An 18,576-nucleotide genomic window follows, 5' to 3' on the forward strand; every position below is an offset into this window, starting at 1 on the left:
TCCTCCTGGTCCTGCGCTTCCTTACATCACGTTCCTGACTCTTGACGTATGCCCGGCCCTTGTTGTGGTTTTTGCTTAAATGCTTCCTTGACTGCCAGCTTTCAGGAGGAGACTCCTCGCCGACAAATACAGACAGAAAGACACAGTCAGACATAACCCAGGGCTACCGCCTCTGCCTGTGATTAATAGTCTACAAGAGCTCACTGGCTGGCTGGCTGGCAGGCTGGCAGGCTGTGGGCTTATTTGTTTATGCTATGTGGGTGTGATCCTTTATATCTCCCAACATCCATATGACACCATGCCTTACAGTGAATCAGTGAATGATAGGGCTTTGAGCTCGCGATTATGAGGTGACATATCCCTTTTCTCTGCGCCCGCTTGTTGTTAAACCCCCCCACCCCACCCCCACCTTAACTCCTGAGCACCCAATATAATAACCTTTATCTAACCGGGCTCTTATTGCCTCAAGGCTTTTGACGTCTGCTACATGCAATTGAAGTAAAAGCACTATTTCCGAAATGTCAGCTTTTCTCAAATGAGTCGAATTTGGTGGAATTGACACACTTCACAAAGCCTCCTCAATTATTTTCTCAGGCGTCACTGATAGGCCCCTAAATAGCCCGAGTTAACACGTCTAGCTTAATAAATGCACTAATTGTAGTTGGGTTTATATACTCCTCGGCTCTGGCTGTAATAGAATTCGTAGTAAACCAGACTTCAAAGGCGGCGAGTTAGTCAGTGCGCTCTGAGCTCGTGGCGGCTCTGCCAGCAGGGTGTTGTTTTGGTTTGGGGAAAGCCGCTGGCTGGCAGAGAGCCAGGTGTTGTGCTGTTTTTCACGCAGCCAGGTAGGCACTGAACAGCCTGAGCCTCGGCTGGCCTGAAAAACGGGGTAAGTCAGTCCATCATCTCACGGAGGACAGTCTGTCAAACGTCTGGCTCTTTGTCTGAAACCCCATCACTGCCGCTCAGCCCCCACCTTCCCCGTTCTTGTCCTCATCCAACCCTGAACAGCAACAACAACAAGACCAGCTCGGGCCCCATCCTCCTCCCAAAAAACTCAGCACAGCTCTTCCTCTCCGCCGTCCTCCCCCTCACACCAGAGTCGAGGGTTGTCAGGCAGAGTCGGTGGCGAGCGCCGCAGCGGCAGGAGCTGTGAGTTCAGATCTAGACAGACAGCCCCTGCTGTGCTAGTTCTGATTCCTCTCGCGCTGGAGGCTGATACGCCTCCCATCAAGCAGCAATAATGCCAGATTATATCACTCATCTAGAGCAGGCTCTTCTCCTCCTCCCTCTCACTCAACAAGAGCATCTCTCACTCTCCCTCCCTGCGTCTCTTCATCATCAGCCAAACCCCTGTGAGAGTCCACACAGCTATAGCTCTATAATGGCTAATCTTCACATCAAAAAAGATGAGTCACTCAAGGCCTCCTCTTGAAGCTCATGATATCATTGGAAGCTCTCAGAGATTTTCTCTGCGGGCCTGACACGTTAGGCCGCATTCGCGCCCGATAGCCCTTTTGTCGCCCACCGCCGAAAAGCTGCCCTTTCAAAAACGCTCACCTCTGCTGCCCCCTAAAGACAATGGTCCTACCTTCCCCGCAAGAACACACAAAACAAGACGCTTCAGCTCCAGATGAGAATAATAAATGCTTTCAAGTGGGCTCAATCTCGCCGACTGAACGAGCCGCAGCTCTGCCCCATTTCAGAGCTATTAACCTCCTGAGCCATGAAGAAAGGGAGCCCAATTTTAAAAACCGCTTATTGTGTCCTGCCAGCCTGAGTAGCCTTCAGACACTGGGAAGAAAAGACTCAACTGTTTCAGGCCTCAGTGAACAAGCGAGAGAGACAGACAGAGACTGAAAGAGATTAGACAACACACCAACGGCACGTATTGAGTCTACACACATAGCTGCCAGGAGGACCAAGGTTGTTTTCTTTGTGAACAGCCGAGCCAGCCAGTGGACTTCTGGTGCCGAGGCTCTGTTACATTCTGAAAAACAGGCAATGAATGAGGGGGAAGAGAGGAGGAGGAGGACTGGAGCGAAAGATTTGGTTGCCGTGCGGGTCATGGGGGTGATGGCTGGGTGTTGCCAAGAGAGATTAACAGGAAACACTGGCATCATTGTTGATACGGGTGTGATCTTCTTCCCACAATGCAGCAGAGCCCCGAGTGGGCGTTCATTGGAAGGAGTCAAGGTCCTCACAGGGTTGCGCAGAAACACAAGACATTAAATCAAGGCAGTTTTGGAGGGAGAGCGCGAGGCTGTGAAACTGTTTGGTTTCAGTGTTTTTCCAATTTGTACTTAATCTGAAAAAAAAATAACGCTCATTATTTCCCATTGTTTCTAATGTCAGTCTCCTTTCTCTGTGTTTGCACAGCACTTACAAAACCCGGCCAACTTCCACTCGGCGGCCACGGAGCTGCTCGACTGGTGCGGAGATCCCCGGGCCTTCCAGCGACCTTTCGAGCAAAGTCTCATGGGATGTCTGACGGTACGCAAACAGTAATTATGGTTTTTGTTGGGTTTTTCAGGTACTTTTTAGGAGACATGAGCAAAACAATAATTAGAGTAGGGATACTTAGTGGAAAAAAAAGAAAAGGTGAGCGGATTTGTCCACTTTAACACTTTTTAGCCTACTTTTAAGTTCACCCTCTGAGAGCCACAATAGACACATTTTAGTCTTTTTTAGGGGGGTACAGGTGGTCTTTAGGGGGAGATTGCAGGTCAACAGTAGATGTCACATAGAAGTGGTGTACATCATCTGAAAGCTGGGAACCTGAAGATTACCACGTGTCAAGTTGTTCTAGTTTTAAATCAGAAATAAACATTAATTTATTAGTTCATGAATTAATTCAAATAAATTGTGTGTAAGTGTATAAGGGCTAAGAGGATTATGATAGAAGTATATGATGGCCATTCCCATGCTCTCTTATGTCTCATAAGTTGTTGCAGTAATTTTTGTGTTGATACCATTTTTTACACAGATTTGGTGCTAAATTTCACCCCTTTTACCACTCGAGAATTGAAAAAAAAAGATCAGAAATCACTGCAAAATAAAACATTAAGGCACCAAGACTTTTGAGGAACACCATAGAAAAAGCCATGCTTTGATTTGGTATCAAAAACAATTGACATTTAGAGATTTCTGCAAGAATTACATTTTTCGGTGATTGGATGGCGAGCACTTCTGTTCTGGAAACTTCTCAGAAAGTTTCCTGAGGCTGTGATTATCCTAGAGGTCACCACAGGTCATTTTATACAGTAAGGTCAAATAAAAAAATGGTGTCGCTATATGAAATGGCTACTATGGGGACTAACATCATCACACATGGAAACAATTGGGCTCATTGGATACACAAGAGTCTCAGCTTTACAGTCATACCCAATATATGTAATTCCAAGACTGTTTAGGGACCCCAGTATGCAGAAATATTCAAACATCATTTTTAGAATAGGCGAAAATAACACATTTATAACACGGCATGTTTTTTGCCCCAAACTGCATATGATTAGCATAAAGTGGGCATGTCTGTAAAGGGGAGACTCGTGGGTACCCATAGAATCCATCTATCTTGAGGTCAGAGATCAAGGGACCCCTTTGAAAATGGCCATGGCAGTTTTTCCTCGCCAAAATTTAGCCTAACTTTTATTTATGTTTTTATGATATATGTATTTAGTCTCCTTGCTGACAAGCTAGCATGACATGGTTGTTGGTTGGTTGATTCTTTAGGTTTTCTAGTTTCATATGATATCTGTACCTTCACTCTAGCTCTAAAACTGAACCCGGTACAGCCTCAGAAAGACAGCGAAGTTGGTTGGGATCGCCCGCGAGACGTTGCAATATAGCTGAAACAAGACTTTTGATATTTGGGTTATATTATATTTTCCCTTCAAATTTGAGTAACTACAGTTAGCAGCAGGCTTTAGTCACACCGGGTTTGTATCCAGCAGTTATCCAAGGCAGCTGCTCAGGCCGTCAGGGGCCAGTGACAGAGGTTAAAGTCCTTGTCACCCACTGCTTCTCTCTACTTGTGCCTCACACACACACACACACTAAAGAAGAGGCTTGAACAGGACTGCAGGTTGCCAGTCACCCCTGGCTATCGCCTTTCAGTTCACCAGCTACCATTCATCGATCTGGGCACGGGGCCAGAGAGCTGGCCTGCACCAGGTGTGTGTGAATAGCCTCACACACACACACTTACATACACAGTCACGTGTGAAAGCGGCTTTAGAGCGGAGAATTGAAAGTTTCACGCGTCTATCGCCTACGATCAGCCTTTTGAAACACTGAAGGAACATTGTCCCCGGCTGAAGTGGTATAGCGTGAGCAAACAGATAAACGCTCATTAATGTGTAAATCACAATAAAAGCCTCTTAAAGGCTGATAAAGAGCTATACAATGGAGCCCACCACTGAGATCCCTCTCAGCATGGGTCTGTTTCCATCAGCTAAATTGTTTCATCAGACTCGGAGCGCAAACGGCTTCTTATCTCGGAGAATTACGGGCTTGCAACAAGTCCTTGCATTCTCTCAAGGATTTTTATGTTCATGACGTTACCTCGCTGAACTGGAATTTAAAGATGCATCAATCACAGCCAATGAGAGTTGTCGCAGCCGAATGAAACTGCGAATGTGTGCCGAGGCGCTTGTTCCCTCTGGCGTGTTGTACACGTGGAGGTCATCCTCCGATCCCCGGTGGGGTATCGGCTCCAGAGCCAATAAATGATGACATAACTGAGCTGTCAGTGCTGCACTATTAGCTCTGTCTGCTTGACAATTTGTGTTTTTTTCCTGTCTTTCTTTATGCATACTGTATCTAGAGTGTGGGTTATGTCAGCGCAGGCAGACATCAGTATTATTTCTGCCTCTTAGTTCACTAAGAGCTGTCTTTCACACACAAAACCGTTTCAAGCAGAAATAAACTACAAAACTGATTTTTTTTTTTCCCCTCCCCCTCCAGCAAATAGACAAACAAGAATATCAATGGCCCAGTAACCCTCCAGCACCTCTTAGAGCACTGTTCTCGTATTGACAGGAGTACAGGCCTGGATGAACGTCCTCAGAGGGAGATTAAGCTGAAAAAAGGCTTATGAGGTGAAACACTGTTAAATCCGTGTTGAATCTATGCTAGCCTCTGTAGCTGGCTGCCTGCCTCGTACAAACTGCAGGGCAGACTCACTCACGCAGGGAATTAAACGATTGACAGCAACATGATTCGGCCGTTTGTCAGAATTGTTTGCGTAATGTGCTTGGCTTGAATAGATTATGTTGTAGTTTTTATCCCTGGAATTCTCCGCTTCAAATATCACCATGATTTACTGAAACTCTATAATTGTACATCACCATCTCTTGACTAAAAGACTCATATAAACCCCTATTTATTGACATCATTTCCCTAGCTGTTCATTCAGTGCTCAAGCAGCCGTATTACCTGCGACAACGGCACTTTATGATCACCGCTAGCTGTTCTGTTGGCTCTCTAAAAGGCACCCCAGCTGACCTTGTTAACGCTAATGTGTGTTTTGAGGTCAGAGGGAGCAGAGGAGTTGTCATCTGTTAGCAGATAAAAGCAAAGGGGTTTCCCTTCTAATAATGATTTAGCCCCGTCTCCTGAGTCCTGTTTAACGTCGCTCAGCTTCGCCTTTAACGTTATATTAGAGTCCGGGAGGCTCCTGCTTCATGTCCCATAAATGTTCGACCTCTTTTTGAAGTCATTAGCACAAAAGGATTATTAAAAACCGTACAGCTGGGGACTGGTTCCTCTCAAAACTGGAGGAAAAAAGGAGGATATTTAACCTTTGCTCACTCGGGGGACGCTGCTGAAAACGTACTTAACTTTTTTGACACTGCCCTCCGATGGTACGCTGGTCAGTTTAGCTGGACATCCAAACACCTATTATTTCCTGGTCTGTCTGGGTAATTAAGCCAGCAACCTTTTAGTCAGGGGACAAACTGTTCACTTTAGGGCCAGAGCAGGCTTGTTTGATGATAACCTTTGAGAGACTCTGCTCGCTCTGTAGAGTGACTGTGGTTTGGCTCTCACCTCCTCCTGGAGGTTGATGCAGTCATCAGACTCGTCCTGACTGTGGATCACTGGAGCAATCCAGACTGCAGACTCCACATTAATCTCACTGTGTCTGTGTGTGTGTGTTTGCAAGTGTTTATTGAATGTGTGTCTGTCTGAGGAAAAATGAAGTTCAGTGATGGCAGCAGTGATTGAAAATATTAACACAATTAAGGATTAAGATGCCTTAAATATGGCTTACTGTTTATTTAGCATCAGTATTTATGGTATTGCATAAGAAAGTAGATGGATATATAACAATACATCACAATATTGTATTGATACATGGACGTCAAGTATCAATCTTTTATTATGTAACTAATTAACAATCCAGCGGGTGGGCCCAGACGCTATTCTGTCCTTCAGGGGTTATAGCGGGCTCAGTCTTAAAGCTAGAGGGAAAATACTGGTATCATATGAAAACCTAAGGAATCGATCTGTACAAACCATGTCATGTTTAACCTGACCCTGTCACATGGTTTGTTACACAGAACCATCTGAGAAGCCGTCATTGGAAACTGTTTAGTAAAGGGCAGACACTTTCAACAAATACTTGGCAGGAGATTGGATGAACCATCTGTCAATCAAACTAACAAAAACAAAACTGACTTAAGGCCAAAAACATCGCCTCCAGTGTTGTTCTTTGGTGTTCTTTCAATGAAGAAATACTCTCCAGTTTTGATATAACTGATGCTACTGCAACATCTACGCTAACCTCTTCAGGAGCAGCCATTGTTGTTTAGAACGAACAGTCGCCTCACGCTATGGTCTCAACCGGGTCTCAGGTCTCGCACACCTAAGCCGCGTACGCCCGTAGCTGCAATAGCTCCTCACAGGATGCTGATCGGTCCGTTGTCTGGTGAGCCGGACACAAACGCATTACTTGTAGCCTGACGAGATAGATTTTCGTGTGACATTTGATACCGCGATTCTAGCGTGATCTTGTGACATTGCGAGAATCCAGCTGCTGTGCGAGGTTATTAGCTTGTCTGGAAGAATGTTAAATAACGCTCCAAAGTTATGCAAAATTTTGGCGAGGAAAAACTGGCATGGCCATTTTCAAAAGGGGTCCCTTGACCTCTGACCTCAAGATATGTGAATGAAAACTCTGAGATGAAGAGAGTGAAAACTGTATCTTATTAGATAAAACAGATGTTTGCAAACTGCATAATTTGCATTTGAAAAAAGGTAATAAATCACAATATATCTTATGGCAACACTCAGCATATATAATTATATCATATCGCATCACCTCTGGTGATTCCCACCCATAGATAGATAGATAGATAGATCATTTGTAATTATGTAATTACAATGATGTAATGATTACAAAACAGTTGATATAATGCTAATGTTCTTAGAGCCTAAAGGACAGCAGCTATACTCATGATCCATCACTCTTCTCCAGGTGGTGAGTCGTGTTGCTGCTCAGCAGGGGTACGACTTGGACCTGGGCTACCGGTTGCTGGCTGTGTGCGCCGCCAACAGGGACAAATTCACCCCCAAGTCTGCAGGTAAGGACCCACCACTCTGCTACCATGCCAGCAGACGCATGCTCATACATCATCCCAGTTACTGCCGCTGACTTGCAAGACAGTGGACGACATGGCGCTCATTGTTCTCCATGCTGCAATTATTCACTTTTTCATGAAGTCAAATAATTAAAGCAAATCGCTGTTCGGCTTAAAGTCATGATCCAGTCAGAAGTCTTTTTTTCTGTCATTATTCTGCTCAGGCCCATGAATGCACCACGCAGCTGCTTATTATGTTTTGAGCACTATATAAAGGTTATTAGGATGTCACGGAGAATCTCGTAATTATACTAACAGACAGTTTCATTTGCATATTATTTTGTTCCTGTCAATGCTTAAAAAACAAATATCTGTGGTTTGCAATTTTTTGCGACTGCGACCACAGACATCGCACAAAAAAGCCCATGGAGCATTATAATGTCAGATATTTTTAGTCCCCATTAAACATTAATGTGCTATTGAGATGAGCTGTCCGGGTGGTAGCCTCACAAAAACAGTCTACTCAACAGTCTTTCCACACAAACCCACGCTGCATATCTGCATGCACACACACATGAAGCGAAAGCGAGCAGTAATGCTATCCTCAGACATTTATCTATCAAATCCAATTCCCCCCCCCGATCCATACCTCCCCTCTCCGCCTCCCACAGTCCTGCAGGAGCGGCCTGCTCTTGTACATTTGTCAAAGTGAAATGTGCAGAGGCGGGAGAGAGGAGAGAGGGAAAGAGATGGATGGCTGGGGAGGTGTCGCAGATGTGCGCTGGACCACTCACTCTGCCTGACAAAGCCAGTTGGAACACGGATAAACCCTTGTTACATAAGTGGCAGTAGTGAGTGAGAGTCAAATATTTTGATTAAAATGTCTGATTTTCTTTGTTGTTCTGACAAGGCGAATATGTCACTGTTTCACTGCAGTGACAGTCTCTGAAATCGTATCTTATAATTCCTCATTCGAGCTGCAACTGAATACGCAGAAATGTATCCGTTTCTTCTGCTTTTTCGCTCACACGGTGCTCTGATATGAACGTTTTGCTCGAGCTGGATATCCTCTTTCAGTTGCGGTGGGAAGCGTCTTGTTGGGAGGAACTTAAGTGGTCAGACAGACGTCAGTGCACAATATTGATTGCTGTATTTCTCTCTCTGTCTGTGTTCCTGTGTCGGGATAATGTGATTGTTGTCCAGGCATGGCTCGGACTGGCTGGCTGTCTGGGCCCCGACTGACAGCCAGAATCATCCTCAGGCCTGCTGATGGTTCTGGGATCTAATAGAAGACGGCAACTGGGTTTCAGGAAGAGCTGTTTATGCACGGCGGACAAATGGGAACTGTAGTGTAATTATGCGGGGTGGGCGGGGGGGATGGGAGATATGATGCGGCCAGTCATCAAACGAGGCAGGCAGGCAGGCAGGCAGGCAGGCAGGCGGGAGGGCCGTCAGGGTGGGAGGCAGATGTGACTCAGGGCAGATCTTACTCACTGAGCATCCGTCTTACCTCCCTTACAAGGACGTTTGTCTGAGAAAGCAGATGGGAGGGCGATGGAGGAGACGTGATGCACACTTGGAACTCAGAGACACATGCATGCACTCAACAAAGCTGCAGAGAAGCATTTGGTTTTTCACTGCTCTGTATGTACGGTCATGTCTTTGTGTGTCTGTGCATTCACATGCATGAATGTGTGTTTAATCGTGCAGCCCCAGCACAATCTTCTGACAGCCCGCGTGGCGACAGAGGGCCGCGAATCTGACACCTGAGAGCACAGACGAGGGCCGAGGAGTCTGGGATGCTCTCTGTGGCTCCTCAGGGGGGAAGAGGCATGCTCTTAAGACTGCAGATCAATCACAATCACACTGACTCTTTCTTTCAGAGCATCAGTTAAAGAGGAAATTGATAAAGCAATTATTGCTACCCTACTTTTACTTTAACAGTTTGACAACTGGAGTTGTTGCGAAATTAAGTCGACGCGTGTATTTCTCACTACGAGTACAAAATACTCTCATTGCTGCAGAGCGTGGGCAAATACCAGATAATCAGGCTGAGAAGAAAGTAAACAAAGTAATTTATGACTTCTAGTAAGTAATTAGAGAGGCTGCTAGAGGATAAACACATCTAGAGTAAAAAGAACATTTTCCATCTTGCATTTATAAATAAGTCTTTATCATTTTCTTTTTGCATGTGTTTGCCTCTCAGTGTCTTCACACCAAGTAAGAGAACCCACGAACAAACTACACATACCTAAAGTTGTGCCAGTGGTGGAAGAAGTACCCAGATCAGTTAAAGTACCAGTATAGTACATATACCACAGTCTTAAAATACTCCATTACAAGTAAAAGTATAGAAGTATTATCAGCAAAGTGCACTTAAAGGGACTGTTTGTAACTTCTTACAAATATAAATCAATCCGGGTCGGTGTCCCATGCGCGCTCGCGTGTGGCTACGCTGTTCAGACAAGACTCCAAAACAAACTACACGGAAGCACCAAAACCGCAAAGTTATATCTAGTGAAGCCCGTCTTTCTAAACAGTGTTGGCCGCAGTCGGAGGACGCAGGGGGAGACCGTAGCTTTGGTCTCCAGGGCCGGAGTTTCTGATTCCCCGACCAAAATTCCAGTGTCTCCCCTGTTCCTTCGGACCACGGTCGGGAGGCTGAGGCAGGAGAAGCCAACACTAGGATCAGCAGTGATTCATGGAGAGACCTTCGTCTGGTCAGCTAACATTACTGCCAAGCAGCTGAAATATAGTGATATTGTGGTTTTAGCTGCCGTGTGTCGCCTCACTGTTTTGAGCGATGCTCGTTCATGTCTATGTAGAGCGAGCACAAGCGCGAGCCCGACGCTGACTTTCGTTGACTTAACGGCCACAGGTGTCGCTGTTAACAAGCATTTCTGATTCTTACAAACAGTCCCTTTAACGTATCAAAAGTAAAAGTACTCATTATGCAGAACGGCTCCTTTTAAAGTATTATATACTTGTAGAATATTATATTATTCTGTTTTTATCACTAAACAAATACATTTTAATGTTGTAGTTCTTCAATTTGGAGTCAATTTATATACTTTATATACTACTGGGTAGATTAGTAGTACATTACTGCATCGTATCACAAAAGCATGTTATATGTTTTTCATTTAAAAACTAACTTGTAGCTAAAGTGTCAAATAAATATAGTGGAGTAAAAAGTACAATATGTCCCTCTGAGATGCAGTGGAGAAGTATAAAGTAGCAGAAAATGGAAATACTCAAGTGAAGTACCTCAAAATTGTACTGAAGTAGAGTACTTGAGTAAATATACTTGGTTACGTTCCACCACTGAGCTGCAACATTAAACTGCTGCCCTGTGAGACCTGTCAGGGGCATTTTGGAGAGATTTTCAGCAACAGCAGACTACTGCTGATGAGCTGTCTGGAGATTGTGACCCTCACAGCGAGGCCTCAGGGATTAGCGTGTTGCTCTAATCTGGAATCAGCCAGTGAAGAGACTTATCTGCTGTTAGGTGAGCTAGCATTAGCAATGTTAACTCTCAGTGCCAGCGAAGGATACGCAGCTTTTAACGCTGTTAGCGTGCCAGCAGCTAGCATTGTGTAGTTCATTTTTTATTTTTTATTTTTACTTTATTAAGAAAGTTCAATACAGTTGTTACATAGAGTATACATGTTACAGTTTTTTCAATATAAAAATGAGTAAGTAGAAGTAAATATAATTCACAGTATAAAAATATAACAATAAAATAAATTATACAACAAATAACAAAATGCAGGGAAAGGAAAAGAATAATAATAATAAAATAAAATCAATTTATAAAAAAATGTTAGGCGTAGTTCTTTTTTTTTTTTTTTGCTTTATTAAGTAAGTTCAATACAGTTGTTCCATAGAGTATACGTGTTCCATTTCTCATTATAAAATTTATAGTAAATATAATTTACAGTATAACGTATAAAAATAAAATAAATGATACAACAAATAACAAAATGTATGGAAAGGAAAATAATAATACTAATAAAAATTAAATAATATAAAAACAGTGTACCCCTTTTTTAATGTCTTTAATAAGAAAGTTCAATACAGTTGTTACATATAGTATTTTTTATAGAGGTAAAATAATAATAATAATAACATACATTAAATAAAAAATATATAAAAAAAATGTTAGGTGTACTTTTTTTTACTTTATTAAGAAAGTTCAATACAGTTGTTACATAGAGTATACATGTTCCATTTTTTCATTATAAAAATTAGGTCAATATAATTCACAGTATAAAAACAAATCTTCTCTAAGTTGTTTATGTTCTCCTCGTGTTAATCTGCAGTCGGCTATAAGCTAACTTCCAGCTGAGAGGTTCATTAGATAATAGGTGTGCTGCTGCCCTACAAACACACAAAACCCTAATAGACTCTGAGCAGTTGAGCTACTGTGAAGTTCAGCAGACACCAAATCAGATTAGGCGCATAATCTATCAAGTGTTTTACCGTTTCCTTCCTCAGTGAATCTGCCTCTCTTGTCACCGAGGCTCGTAACACTTTGTTCTCTTTCTTTATGAAGCATGAGCTCCAATAATAAACCTACAGAACACGTTTTTTTGTCAACCATCTCGCCTCTCCTTCTTCACAATGTCCCTCTCCTGTTAAGTTTTAAATAGATGAAAGTAAATCTCAAGTGTGACTCAGTTTGTGTATTATGTTTTCAACATGACTTGACACGCTCCGGATTAAAGGTAGCTGCTCCCAGGAATGATCGCTATGTTCTTAGAAACCTACTTTAATGTTAAAGTCAGGTTTCTGCTTGTTGTTTGTTCCTCTGTCTCGCTCCAAAAAAAAAATAATGATTCAATCATTTATGTTGGCACTTTATCAGAACGGTTACACTCCAGTACTGCTTATCATTGTGGTGAAAGAGCAGGTGATTTTTCAGATCCCTTTTTATCTACACAACTGGTAATTGTGTTTGATGTTTTCAGTTTCTCTTCTTCGGTTGATTGAGAATGAGTGTTTGGTGGAGGGGGGGAAAGTGGGAAAATATGATGCTTTGTTCTGGGTGGTTTGTAAATTCCCCCCACCCACTCACATCTGACATAGAACACAAATTGTCCCATGAGATCAGCAGAATTGTCAGCGCTCGGTCAGTCAACAGAGCGTCATCGCAGGGAAACAGCCACTCCGCTGTGTCAACAGTGACGGAAAACTTCCAGGGCGTGGCTGCAACTCACCCCGTGTCCTCCGAAACACGCACAGAGCTCGCAAAACACACTCATAATTCAGCAAGCAAGTGCAACTGAAAATACGCACTCCCGTTAGACTCTGTGTAGACTCATTGTGAGTGTCTGTACGTACACACATCCTCTCTCCTCCTTCGGCCTACAACAATCTGACATGTCTCCCACTTATCTGTCTCAATTTACTTCCACTTGATTGATTTTCTCACCCCGTCTTTCCTTCCCTGCTTTGAGCTGTGTGTGTAGAACCAGAGGAAGGTGTAGGCATCCTTTGTTACTGACCCAATCAACCTTACAGACTTTTATATTTAATTACTGCTGAGTAAGAGCAGCGCGCTGAATTATTAACAGGAAACGGGGTTTATTTTTAGCAGGCGGGCCTCTCCTCTGACACTCTCCAGCGGTTCGCCTTAGATGATGAAACCTCTTTGCAACCCAAAACTACCTTCAGAACTTCACTACTAAGTTTATAGAAATAAAGCTCTTGGGGAAACACTTCTAGCTGCGTTTGCTGCCTCTGGCTGATTGGGTCCTCTATCACTTTGCTGCTTAATTGGTTTGGTTTACACAGTTGCGAGTAAATTCATTTTTGGTAATATCCCAGCTGAGCCGGCAGTGCAGTTGCACTCCGAAACACAGAAGACTTTGTTCTCGTCAAAAACCGGATGAGCAAATGATTTAAATCCTCCTTTTGTTCGGGGTTGACTGATCTGGCACCCACACCTCAGGACTCGACGTCCCCCCTTCACACACACATCATCCCCCGGGGGCTTTCGATACACCCTTTTCAAGTCATATTTCTGCCCAACAATGCCTCTGTTGTGTGCATTTCTATTCTGCGTGGGACTATTTGATGACTGAGTGTGTCTGTCACACACAAAAGACAACTTCCCTCTGCTGTCACAAGGCCAGTGGGCTTTCCCGCTCTTCGGGTGCACGGCACATCTCAACGTTTAGGTAAAGAGAGAATAATGACAGCTTAGGTCTTTCCTGTTCCATTCATCCGGATTGTTTTTTCCACCATGTTGGGTTACGTCACGGGGAGGGCGAAGAGGAGATGAACTCCGATTCACCCTCGTCCCGCCTCTTCTTTAATTCAGTTGCACTCAGATATTCTGCAAGTCTCTGATGTGTCTTGTTAGTTGGATTTACAAAGTGGCCTGTGATGAAGACAAAGGGGGACGTTGTCAGGTTAGGAATCCCCTCTCTGATACTAATTGTCGGCCTTAATAGATTGATCTTTACCTCAAACTTTCTTCTTCTTCTCCCACTTCCTCTCTCATGCGTTGGCTTCTAGCCAGCCTCGCATAGCACACTAAGCTCCACCCATTTATGCAAGTTTGCAATCTGAGCTTGCAGCTTTTTTTTTTGTTGTTGTTTCCTCTTTTTTTTTTTTTGCCCTTCCTGACAAATGGCAGTCACATTGTCGGATTATGCATGTGTGTGTCTGTGCGCGCTGTCTAAGTGTGTGATGGCAGTTTAGAGAAACAGGGCAGCGGAGCGCTTCGCAGACTAGGCAGAGCACATCAATAACACGACAGAGGTGAGAAGCACTGGAATATCTCGCCTTCTCTATCTCCGCTCCTGTTTGTCTGCGTCGGCTCGCTGTCTTTATCGCTCCCTCTCATCCTCCCTCCTCCTCGGCTGTCTCCTCTGCTCCCTCTGTCTATTTCTCTCCCTCCCTTCCTTCCCTCCCTTCCTCTCCTCCCCCCACCCCCCTGCAGTCTCGAGAGTGTGTTGGAGCCGGTAGCAGGTACAGCAGGAGCCCATTAGTGCAGAGCCCCGCTCTGATTGGATGAGCCGGAGAAACCGGGAGACTGCCTCTGAATAATTGATGTGCATTGTGCAGACGCTGGACAAGGGGAAAAAAAGACAGATCAGAGAGCAAAGGGAGGAGAAAGAGAGTGAGCAAAAAGAAAAAGACAGGAGAGGAAGTAGGAAAAGAAAGAGAGTGAGCAGAGTAAGGGATATGTGCAGAGAGAGTAGAGAGTGATAAGGCGCAGGCAGGAGGCTTGGGAGCAGCAAAAGCTTTGAGAGTTGCCACTGGCCTCTGCGGGAACAGGAGCATTTGTGACACTTGAGTCTTTTCTCTGCGCTATGAAGGGAATAAGATGAGATGTGCAGGGACTTTGCTTGGCTCTGGGTAAGTGTGTGTGTGTGCTGTCCACGTGTGTGTCTCTGCACAAGGCTATTTGGTATATTATTTGAGTGTGTTTGCATGCACGGGGCAGGATCAGGGGTTAACAGAGGCCAACTGAGCAGGTGATTTAGGTCAATAAGTGATGCAATTGAAGCAGAATTAGTTTGGTTTTCTCTTTAAAGTATACACTCTTACATAGTCTAAATGCAAAACTTTTAATTTCAACTGTGCTTTGATATTGTTGTGTCTGTTGCAACTGTAGTTTAGGCCATAAATAAGACTATAAGGCTTCTATCTAACTGTAGTCTAAAGCACTGGCTGCTCACACAAGACAGGATCAGGGCAGATCAGCTGACCACAGGTTGACCTACATGCTGTTCTGTCATAGGGTTAGTCTGAGTGGGGTTTTTGTCTGTGTGCACTGTGCACAAGCATACAGTACATTGATACTGGTTAATTCTTGGTCTCTGTGGGTAAGGGTTACAGTTGAGGTTTTGGTTATGTTCTGGCTTTTACATCTTGTATTATGGCTGTGCACTAAAAGAGTTTTGGGTTAGTTAAGGTGGGTTTAAATTGTAGGGGATTGTAGTTCATGATTAGGGTTAGGGACAGAACATTGAATTGTAAAATAATGATTTAGTTTTCACAAAGATAGAAGAACAAACACATGTGAGGTTTTGTCAGTTTGCATTTAGTTTATTCAACATCACAGACACATACAAATGCCATAATGACACACTCATTTCCATTAGTGACTACACAGCATCATTCAACATCTTCCAATTTATGACACCTTAAGTTGCACGTATCCATGTGGTTGCAAAGAGTGCAAGTGCATGTACGTTATGTGTTTCTATGTCAGGAGAAGATGACCCACTTTTCCACTGTGGATTCTTTTTTAAGTTGTTGACCTGCGTTTGGAGCCAGAGCCTGTCTGCCTGTCCACTCATTAGGAGAGGAAGAAGAGGGAGGAGGGGGTGTGTAGTCATGGAAGCACAATGCAGTTAGATCAGCCCACAAAAAGGCCTGCTTTTTGTTTCAGTGGCGTTTAAAAGTATTACCTGTTATTGTCAAATGTATGTCTCATAAAGGGAAGAAAGAAAAGTGACATGAATGAGTAAAAGGCAGTCAGTCAGGCAATAAAAGGCCGTACAATCAACCTTGATGGCTCTTGCAAACAATAACATAATCCTCCATTGACTTAGGTAGAAAACTCTTTAACAATACGACTTCCAGTTAGCTGCCGTGGAGCTGCAGCAGCACTTCCTGTTAGCCCGAGCAGGGTGTTAACCGCTGAAACCGTCTGCATCCTCAACCTCACAGCCACGTGCAGCCGCTCTCTCTACCCTCTTGGCCTTCCTCCTCCTTTCTCTCTCTCTCTCTCTCTCTCTCTCTGGCTCCAAAAGCTTTGTTTGTATCGCTTTACTCCACACACTCCTGTGACCTCCTGTGACTGCACTCCGAGCACTTCCCATCAGGCTGTTTAGTGACTCATTCACGACATTTGACTTTGAACTGTACGTTATGCGGCCTACGCTTCTACAAGTTTTTGCAATTTGTTTCTGCTTTCTTTTCCTGTGAATCATTGCCATGCTTAGTTGACATCCCTCCCTCCCTCCCTCCCTCCCTCCTCCCCGCTGAAAGCAAGTAGCAAAGTAAAGTTGTGTTGCTTGAGAGGAATTTCTGGTACGACGGACTGATGTCAGCTACTGATAGCAGCGAGGGTGGAGCTCTTGGCGCTCCGGGCTACACACTGTTCTTTGCAGGATGTGTTTCAGGAAGCACTCGTAAAAATTCTTCAGTCTTGTTAATCGCTTCCATATTTATTAGTCAGTTCTGTCAAGGTGTGTTGACACCTTCTCGTAGCCGCTCCTCAAGAAATTCTTCCTTTACTAATTCACCTGTTAAAAAAAAAGAAAAAAATGCCACAGCTGGAATTTCATCACTTTTTAATCACTGTTTTATATTACGAAACATCAGCCCCGGGAGTTCTTGATTTGTGTTTCTTCACCCTAATGATTTCATTGAAGGAACAACAGCGCGAGATGAAAGGCATTATTGTGGAAGTTGAGACAAGTGGCGTGTCTGGTTATAATTACTGTAGGCATGTGATATTTACTAGTTCCCCTCCAGTGGTGAGAAGCTGCGCGTGGCCGATAAGACGAGTTCATTCACAGCTTGCTGCTCTCTGATGCTCTTTCTCGCCGTGTGAGGTGCTTTACTGTCTAAGCACTTCTTCTTCACAAAGCCCAGACACTGACTGTGTTTGTTTACTCGCCAACACACACCTCGGTTTCCATGTTTACTTCTGCTTTTCTCCTGTTTTTTGTACGTCAACATACCTGGTGTGTATTATTTACTGTTACTTTGAGTGCATATTTTACTGCACAACGTGTGCGACTCAGCTGTGGATAATGGGTGTGTGATCACATGTAGGATCACTGCGAAGTGTTGTGACAGTTCTCTGATACAGATGTGGGAGGCCGTGACCCCTGGCTTAGCGCTGTAAGCAGGACGCGCTGCTGACTCACAGAGCATCTGACGCAGATGCACCGGCCACCTGAGTTTCATATCCCAGAGAGGATGTAGGTCAAATCCATAGGTCAATGCCGTGACCCCTGTCATAGCAAAATGTACCTGAAGCAAACCTGTAGCGCTGTGTAACTGACGTGGTCTCTGTTATGCCACTCGACACACTTGCATCACAGGATGTACAAAAATACCTCATCAAGTAGAGCTACAACGATTAGTAGATGAAAAGAAAATGAATCAGCAACTAGTCCTTTTTCTTTTCTGCTTTTCTCTGTTTTATATCATTGTAAACTGAATACCTTTTGGTTTTGGACTATTGGTCAGACAAAAAGGGCATTTGATTAATGGAGAAAAGATTAATCGTTTGTTAATTGCAGCCCTAATGTCAAGAGACTTTGCAGGGAATGGAAGGAGTTCAGGCCAGCTTTATTGTTTTAGTTACCTCACAGAGGGACTATATTAGGGTGTAAGTGTGCTTTGATATTTTAAAAAAATGGGAAAATGTTAAAGGCCACTCATTCCTTTCCTAAATTAATTTGTAAATGGATTTTAAAGGTGCAACATTAAGGTTGCAGATTGCAACCAACTGAAACGTCTCCCGCATGCCAAGCATGTAGGAGAACTACGGTAGCCGACGTGAAAACGTGAATGGTCATGAAAATGTAGCCAGTGTCTGGTTTGTCTGTTCTGGGCTACTGTAGAAACATGGCGGCAGGCTCCGTGAAGAGGACCCGCTCCCTATGTAGATACAAACGGCTCATTCTAAGATGACCAAAACACAACAATTCTTATTTTCAGGTGATCATACACTAAAGAAAACCTACTTATATGTAAGGGATAATGTACAGCACGCCGGTCATTGTTGTGAAAGAATCACCGACAGGGCGATACTTCGACCTCAAATCCGCTTGGGGTCGGGGTCTCTCATCGCCCTGGAGGGGATTCTTTCACAACAATGACCCGCTAGCTGTACATTATCCCACTTATTACACGGCTACTTACTTAAGAAATCAATATTTTGACACAAAAACAGTCCGCCGGAGTCCGACATCAGAGCTGCGCCCATAGCAACGGTCTGCTATACATAGCAACGGTCTGT

At 44.0% G+C, this 18,576-nt stretch overlaps 1 protein-coding gene across 9 annotated transcripts in view; it reads left to right on the forward strand.

The window, feature by feature from the left end:
* The window catches only part of zmiz1a (zinc finger, MIZ-type containing 1a), a 126,514-nt gene that overhangs the window by 86,476 nt on the left and 21,462 nt on the right, over positions 1-18,576 (forward strand). For 6 of the 9 annotated variants that reach the window (XM_074645994.1, XM_074645996.1, XM_074645997.1 and 3 more), the window contains 2 exons: positions 2,380-2,493; positions 7,478-7,583. In XM_074645994.1, coding sequence (XP_074502095.1) covers positions 2,380-2,493; positions 7,478-7,583 — 220 coding nt within the window. Of the gene's footprint in view, positions 1-2,379; positions 2,494-7,477; positions 7,584-14,190; positions 14,349-14,543; positions 14,949-18,576 lie in introns of those variants that run through there. The other 3 variants (XM_074646002.1, XM_074646003.1, XM_074646000.1) reach the window with 3 other exon arrangements.

The sequence above is a fragment of the Sebastes fasciatus genome, chromosome 9 (assembly GCF_043250625.1).
Source record: "Sebastes fasciatus isolate fSebFas1 chromosome 9, fSebFas1.pri, whole genome shotgun sequence".
NCBI classification, from domain to species: Eukaryota; Metazoa; Chordata; class Actinopteri; order Perciformes; family Sebastidae; genus Sebastes; species Sebastes fasciatus.